The sequence below is a fragment of the Triticum dicoccoides genome, chromosome 6B (genome assembly GCF_002162155.2).
Source record: "Triticum dicoccoides isolate Atlit2015 ecotype Zavitan chromosome 6B, WEW_v2.0, whole genome shotgun sequence".
NCBI lineage: Eukaryota > Viridiplantae > Streptophyta > Magnoliopsida > Poales > Poaceae > Triticum > Triticum dicoccoides.
This window is the reverse complement of record NC_041391.1, coordinates 99,191,108-99,198,946: the sequence shown is the minus strand read 5'-3', so window position 1 is coordinate 99,198,946 and position 7,839 is coordinate 99,191,108. Positions and strand designations below refer to the sequence as shown.

The following is a 7,839-nucleotide window of genomic DNA, read 5'->3' as shown; positions in this document are numbered from 1 at the left end:
TGCTCTGAGGATGGGTTGATGGAAGATGGCGGCGACAACACAGAGAGTGCGCCGGACCAGCTTGTGCCCCAAATCCGGTACGTGGCTTGGTTGGGGCCTCTGGCTTTAGATGTTAGGCATTTGTGCGATGTCTGTTTGGTATTAGGCTTGGACTATCAGCACCCCTTCATCAGGTGGATAGAAGTAGCGACAATTGTTGCTAGGATGATGGCTTCAGGTAGTACTACCTGATGTACCACTTTGTAAGGCCTTTGTCAATAATTAATAAAATGGCTGCATGCATCAACCAGATGCAAAGACCGGGGGTGATCCTCCTTTAAAAAACATTTTTGGGCTTGTCTAATGGCGGTAAAGAAACATCTTTTCTACTTTGGATCATTAACGATAAAGGACGGCTCCAAGATACGTTTCTAGAAGGACAAGTGGCTAGGAAGCGCCACTCTCCGCAAACAGTATCTAGCCTTGTTGTGAATTGAACATGATAAGAATGGTACGCTTGCACACGTGTTTAGCTCCTCCCTGCGAGGTGTATCATTTAGGAGGATTTGATTTGCCCCACCCTTGCATCATGGCTACATCTTCTACCCCATTTGGTTTCGATTAACTTGACACAAGCGCGAGATGTGTTTGGTTGGAACTCACTACATCTGGTCCTTCACAGTTGACTCTATTACCATGCACTCACGCACTCAAATATTCCAGTGGACAATAATAAACTAATCTGGAAATTAAAGATTTCACTAAAAGTTAAGATTCTCATGTGGTATCTTCGGAGAGGAGTTTTGCTAACAAAAGATAATCTCACTCGACGCAACTAAGAACGCAAGAAGTGTCATTTTTGTACTCATGATAAGATAATCAAACACCTCTTCTTTCATGCAAGTTTGTGCGTTCCATATATGGTCAATCGTCCAAATATCGTCCAGTTTGTATCCGCCCATAAGTGTTGCCAATCTATAATATATATCGTCACTATCTTGATGGAATATCAAATATGTTTAGTATGCTATATAATACATGTGGGCGTCTACCTTACAATGGTCGCCTTGCTTATATATATAGGAATAATGTGTTTTTAGTGGCAAAACTTCTTCTTCTATTCAGGTTATTTACCGTTGTACACACTGGCTTCGTATATCGTCTACGCAACGCCGAACGGAGTACCATTGGTTGTTGAAGGTGGTGTTGGCCAGGAAGGTTTTTACCCAATATGGATGACAACATAATTTCTAGAACGGTCCACACTCACCGTCGACATTGACATAGTTTCGAATTCATCTGGGTGACAACTTGTTTTTTTATATACTTTCTTAGGCGGTTCCTTTGTGTGTATGTACATTTTAGCTATGCTAAAGTTTGGGTGTCAGCTTATTATGCTTTGTATCTCTTTGACACTATATTTTGAGTTAATAAAAGCACTTTTTATCGAATATAAGAAGTCGGTAGCCATCTGGAATAAAATGTGTGGACGGTGCTTTGGTAGTCCACAAGATTTGTTTAGGATGTTCGTATCTTCATGCAGCCTGAGTCGGATCGGAGAAGGGAGCATATGCTAGCGAATTTGGACGTGTCGGTAGAAGGTCATTCATGGATGCACCCAACACAATAAATTTCAGCTTCACATGTCAACCCGAAGCCATGCGGATCAAATGAAAGCAAGATAAGCACATACATAATATATTAGCTTGCTGCATTTCAATATTCAGACAAATTTTGAACAGTAGTGGCAGTAGACTAGTAGTGGCTATTGGATGATCAACACAATACTATGTCTTTTACAACAGCATATATTAACCTTTTTCAGCTCAGCATTTCAACCCGAAGCCAGATGCATGATCAAATACAAGCAACATAATATAAGCACATAGAAATTTTTATTAGTTTGCTGCAATTCAATATTCAGTACAAATTTGGAACAGTAGGGTGGTAGTAGCTATTGGATGATCAACTCAATACTATGTCTTTTACATCAGCGAATATTAACCTTTTTAGAAGATAATAAATAATATGCATACGAATCACGAAGCCATGGTTTAGAACTTCGTCAGCAAACAAAACTTGGAGAGCAGGCCCTTGAGAAAGCAGGGGCTGCGGGTCCTGGTAACCTGCTCCAAGCAGGCCTCAGCTTTGATGAACTCCAAGCAGGCCTCCTTCAACCAGTAGCACTGTCTCCGCTCAGCCACGGCAATGATGTCTGCCACAGTTTTTGCGCATATGAAACTGGCTAACTTCTGTTCACAGATCGATTTGAGCCTCTGGAGATCATATCTTTCCGCAGCTTCAAGGAACTGCAGCAGCCGAGGTGCATATATAATTTCATGGCCATCGTATGCTTCCATGTCAACAAATTCAGGAACTGCATCAGTGTAGATGTAAGTCAGCAAGCTCGCGAAGACGTCTGCTGTCATGTCACTTATCTTGACGACACTCGATTCATTCATGGCACCAAAGAGCTGTGCTTTGAAGCTGGAGGATCGGGCTGCAAGCACGCACTGGTGTGCAGCAAACTTCTCGCCGCCAACCTCAAACGTAATGTCAGCACCCTCCTTGCTCAGGAGGAGATCGCCAAAATGGCTCTGCAAGTCGCACGGTGGTGACAGTTCATTGAACGGAAGAGCGCTGGTGTCGGCACCCTGATCCTTGGTATTCCCATCCGACTTGAGGACAACAAGGTCACACCGGAGGACCAAGCGGTCGTCCTTGAGATGCTTTGATCTTTCAAAAACCTCCCTTTTCACGAATCTAAACTGGCCATGAACATCACAACACTTGTAGAAGCAGACTGGTTCACTTTGGCGTATGTGCTTTGGCACCCGCAACTCAGGCTGGTCGATGAAACTGAAGGCATACTGAACCTCCACGCTCTGCTTGATATCGTCATCAAGGACAAGGAAAACCGATATAAATTCTTCATCTTGCGAGTTATCGCCATTAGGGCTGTAGTCGATGGTCCAGCGACGGCCACCAACAATGAATGGACGAGACTCGATCCACTCGCCGTTGGGAGTCGTCTCTTTGGTGCGCGAGTAGCCTTCAACAATGAGCAGGTGGTACCCGCTGTCGGCGCCAGAGTCGACGGCCAACTTGGTGGAGGCGCACAACATGCCATCAGCGACGAGAGATGCGCCAGCGAGTGCCATGACGGACAAATTAAGCTCGAATAATAGACGCCCGCAACAAACGTTGGCCCTCTATTTCTTTCTTTCCTATCAAAATCAGACTCACGGTATAATCTCACGCCATAGTGCAGGTATATATACACGCACGGACCCCTGGTTAGCAGCCTAGCCGGACACCTAAGTCCGTAACCAAAACAGACCAGGACCCGATTATAAGTTTATAACGAACCAATACGGACTTGCTTGGATAGCGAATAACCAACTACCTAATCTACTACTAGTAGCGTAGTCTAGACGACTAGACCGGTCCGTACAATACCGATCACGTTTAGACCTATACAGACTCCTACACGTGCTCCTGAACAGCACACATACCCGATTAGGCAAGATGACCTTGAAGATATATATGATCGTTTTTCGTAGTTATCTTCTTTTTTCGGAAAGGAGGTTGAGATCCCTAGCTTTGCATCACTATGATGCATGCCACTATAGCGTGATGATTTGCATGTAAAAAAGATACTCCGAGTAGATGCTTGATGTATGACACTTAGTTGATCATATATAGGAGTATACTATACTTACACAGTTACACTTCCGTATCGAATAATGTTGTGGAAAACTCTAGCTGATTTATATGTCGCCAACGAAGATAAGGTATAGTAGCAAATCAGATCTGAACTGTTGCGAGTAAAATGCTGAGAATCACACAATGTAAGCGAGCGGATTTGGGGCACGCAAGTGCAGGGCACCGAGTCCCCTGCGCGTCCTTTCATTTTGTATTCTGGTTGCCAAAAAGAACTGTAAAAGGGCGAGGGCCATAAAAAATATTGGGCCGTTAAATGCCGAGGCCCAACAAGAACTTGAATGTCAAATTCCATAAAAATAAAAAGGCCGAATTCCTAGGCTTTGCCCATGTAGCTTACAAAGATTAACAAGGAAAAATATATTTAATGGGCTGAATTAGTGGGCTTGACCCATATAAACGATCGAACTGGACCGGCTGATTCCAATCAACGATCTTTTCATTTGGTCGCAAATTTTCCACGTCTGCTTGCCACGTTGGATCCGACATGGCCTGGACAGACAACCAGGACCAACGACCTTTTGTTTTGGTTTTTGCCTTCAACAACCATATCACAGGGAAGGTCGTTAAGTTTTATTAAAGACAGTCAGCTTTTGACCCATTGTTTTTGGTCATAAAAAGGTCGCAAATGAAAAACAATGACCATTCAGCGACCAATAGTGATGGTCGCAAGTTGACATATTTCTTCTAGTTGTTGCTTTTGCCCATGTGTAGTATTATCGCACGACGGCGATCGATCGAGTGAGATGAGCGGATCCATTTTAGCTGTGAGCCTTGCATTCTTAGGAATCTGGTTATGGGAACCTTCTGGAAGGTTCACCGGCTTAGGTAACCTTCAAGTCAGTTCCTAACCGTTTTTCCTGGATTTCTAGCTTCTCAGTTTGTTCTTTCCACCCCTTTTCTGATTCTTTTTTTCTTTTTCTTTTCTTTTTTTAAGTTTTTTTACAAAATGTTTTGAATTTCAAATCTTTGCTTGGAACTTTTTTGAAATTCTTTCCAAGTTGGTGAATTTTTTTCGAATATGCTTTTGTTTTATTTTGTTCATAAATTCAAAAAATGTTCGTACTTTCATAAAATGTTTACGAATTCCAAAATATTTGAGATTTTAAAAATTATTTTGAATTTTAAAAAATGTTCCTATATCAAAATTTTGTTCAATTTTTTATAAATATTTATGTTTTAGAAATATATTGGGTTTTAAAAATTATTCAAAGTAAACACACACATGCATGTTTGCATGTTGAGGTGGACTTCTTTATATGCATGGTTGCATGTTAAGATGAGTCTTTTTTCCATGCATGTCGCACAATGACGTGACATACTTGCATTTTGAAAGAAATAAGTTAGTGGGACTAACTATGTAGACGTAGAAGATTACCCGGTCGAAATTTAGCCACACACATGTGCACTTGCCAATTAGACCGCCCCATATATGGGTCGGTTTAGTCGAAAGAATGAGTTTAAGTTGAACAGCAAGTTGATAGAATTGAACATGATTATTATAGAGAACAATCCATGTTCCCTATTTGACATTGGTAAACAAAATGCTTCCTTTTATGGCCTTGAGAATTTGATACTCCTTTATCTGACCCCGGCTCTAACTTTGATTCTCAATATGACAATACCGTCCTTTTTTAAATTCTATGGGTGCAATCACTGTAAGACGTACACGGAAAGTCACCTTCGCCCCATGCTAAGACGTACACGGCCAAAATCACTGTAAAAAGGATGTCTATTTGTCCATTCTCAATATGACCATTTTTTTGTTTTTGAAAAATATCTAGATGCACTGTAAAAAGCATGTTTATTTGTTCAAAGAAATCTAATCTAATTTACCAAATATGAACGATGCTAAGATGTCACACGGCCAAAATCACGCTGATTGGAGTAGATGAGGTGAATTAAATAATGTTGAGACTTGAGATTCATGAAGTTTGGGTTCAAAATTAAACATGCACCATAATTATTTCAAACTAAACATGCATCATAATTTGTAGGGTGCAATATTTTTTTAGAGTTTTTTTAGAATCATACTTTTTTAGAGATAACAGAGAGAGAACAGAAAATTGTTCCTTTTAGAAGGGAGAATGGTACTAAACTGCGGTCCAAGGGAGACGTTTATCTTACAGGCCCACTTCGATATAACCTCTGTTCCCTTCCCCTCTCCTCCTTCACCTCGCGGTCTTTTCCCCAAAACCAACCACCGCCCCGCCACCTCGCCGGAGAACAACACATCCGCCGTGGCCCGCTGCCACGCACCACCTCGCGGGAACCATACCTGAAGCAGAATCCGGCCAGCCTATACGCCTTTCTGGACTCCCAATTGTTAAAGAATATTGTGTTGTAATCTCAACCTCCTTCCTTATCCCTTATTCTTTTTCAAACTCTTGTAACTCATCTTGTACGCCAAGGCAAGGCTCCTACCCACATCAATATATACAACAGGCGGCTCCCCTCAAGGGAGTAGGAACGCTTATGATCTTACATGGTCATCAGAGCCACCTCTTCTTATACATCTAGCCACAAACGAAAACCCTAGAACACATATCATCGTCTCCATGACTTCCTCAGTCGGCGTCGCCCTCAACCTTGGTTCGCCGCCATCTGGGAAGCTTGCAAGAGGAAATTTCATCCTCTGGAAGACACAGGTTCTTCCAGCCGTGTGAGGTGCACAGGCAACTAGGTCCTGGACAACTTCGATGCCGCTCCGCCCAGGATGGTGGAGGTCATGAAGGCAGACAAGAGCATGGCCCTAGAGCCGCACATTCTGTACGGGCCCTGGATCACCAAAGATCAGCATGTCCTCTCATATCTACTTAATTCCATGTCTCCAGAGATCTTTGTGCAGGTCGTCAGGAAGGATTCCACCTTCGAGCTCTGGACAACGGTTACAAATCTCTTTGCCTCACAATCGCAGTTTCGGATTACCAATCTGAGAATTGTGATCACCAACACCAAGAAGGGCACCATGTCTAGCTCGGCGTACATGGCGAAGATGAAGAGCCTTGGGGTGAACTAGCTGCTGCTGTCGTCCCGTCTCTGCTCCAGAGATGGTGGACTACATCCTTGCAGGTCTAGACCGCGACTAAAACTCTGTGGTGGCGGCGGTCGGCGCTGTCAAGAATACCATCACAGCCGACGATATCTTTGCTGAAATCTCTGCCTTTGATCAAAGGATGGAGATGCTAGGCGACTCGTCTTCAGGCGGGTTTCACAGATCTGCATATGTGGTCTACAGAGGCGTGGCCAGTCCCGCGGTGGGTCTCATCACGGGCGAGCAGGAAGGGGACGCGGCCATAGTGACCGCGGTGACTGCCAGCCCTCTCCTACAAGTGGAGGCGGCGGCTTCAGGGGATGCCCTCGACAGCAACAACAATAGTAGGCGCGTGAACAGTAGCACGACTATCACGACTATCCTGAATGTCATATATACTACAAGCATCATCTAGGGGGTACACTTGTTTGCTTGTAACATCCCAAATTTTCAATTTGTAATGTTATACATTAGATCATTGCATATCATATTTTATTGCATTTTGGCTTGATCCTAGAAATTCTACGCAACTCAAGGATCCACGGAGAGAGTTGGGGATTTCGTTATTTTCATATTTGAGTTTTCTCAAATTTTGAAAATAGGATCATTTGATTTTAATTATTTTACCTTCAATTATTTCTATTATAAAAATATGAGAAAGGGAATAAAATGACTTTCCCAAAATAAATAAATATTGAGGATTTAATAATAAAATCAAATAAGATTTTATTTCGGAGTTTTATCGCTATTTTATTTGAATTAGGAAAAATGCGCGTTTTCAAAATTGCATTTAGGCCCAAAATAAATGTTCATCTTGTCCGGCTCGATTTTAGAGGACGGGGAAAATTTATTTCCGGATTTTTGGAGTCCGTTTAGTATATCTTTTACTTGTTTTTCTGTGCGTAATTATTTTTTAAAAAAACAACCGGCCTAACCGGGCCGTGTCCGTCCTGGCCTCCGATCCAGCTGGACCCTTTAAAGGCCGAAGGCCCGAGCCGCCCCAGCCCCGCCCCCGAACCCTAGCCCCAGCCGAATGCCGCCGACGCCACCGCCGACGCTGCCGCCACCGCCGCCGAGTGCCGCCGCCGCCGCCGCTGGAGACG

At 43.2% G+C, this 7,839-nt stretch overlaps 1 protein-coding gene across 1 annotated transcript; it reads right to left on the bottom strand.

Annotated features, from left to right (window-relative positions):
- Window positions 1-2,033: 2,033 nt before the first annotated feature.
- Window positions 2,034-3,140, bottom strand: LOC119320840 (BTB/POZ and MATH domain-containing protein 2-like). The gene is made up of 2 exons (XM_037594768.1): window positions 2,727-3,140; window positions 2,034-2,576 (listed from the first exon to the last, which is right to left on the bottom strand). The coding sequence occupies exons 1-2, from the start codon at window positions 3,138-3,140 to the stop codon at window positions 2,034-2,036; spliced, it is 957 nt and encodes a 318-aa protein (XP_037450665.1).
- Between the last annotated feature and the right edge of the window lie 4,699 nt (window positions 3,141-7,839).

Excerpts from the sequence above, each read along its gene's own strand:
- LOC119320840 (XM_037594768.1), bottom strand. The coding sequence starts at position 3,140 with ATGGCACTCGCTGGCGCATCTCTCGTCGCTGATGGCATGTTGTGCGCC. Across the intron at positions 2,577-2,726 it reads TTAGATTCGTGAAAAGGGAG|AGCCATTTTGGCGATCTCCT; the intron begins GTTTTTGAAAGA and ends TGCGACTTGCAG.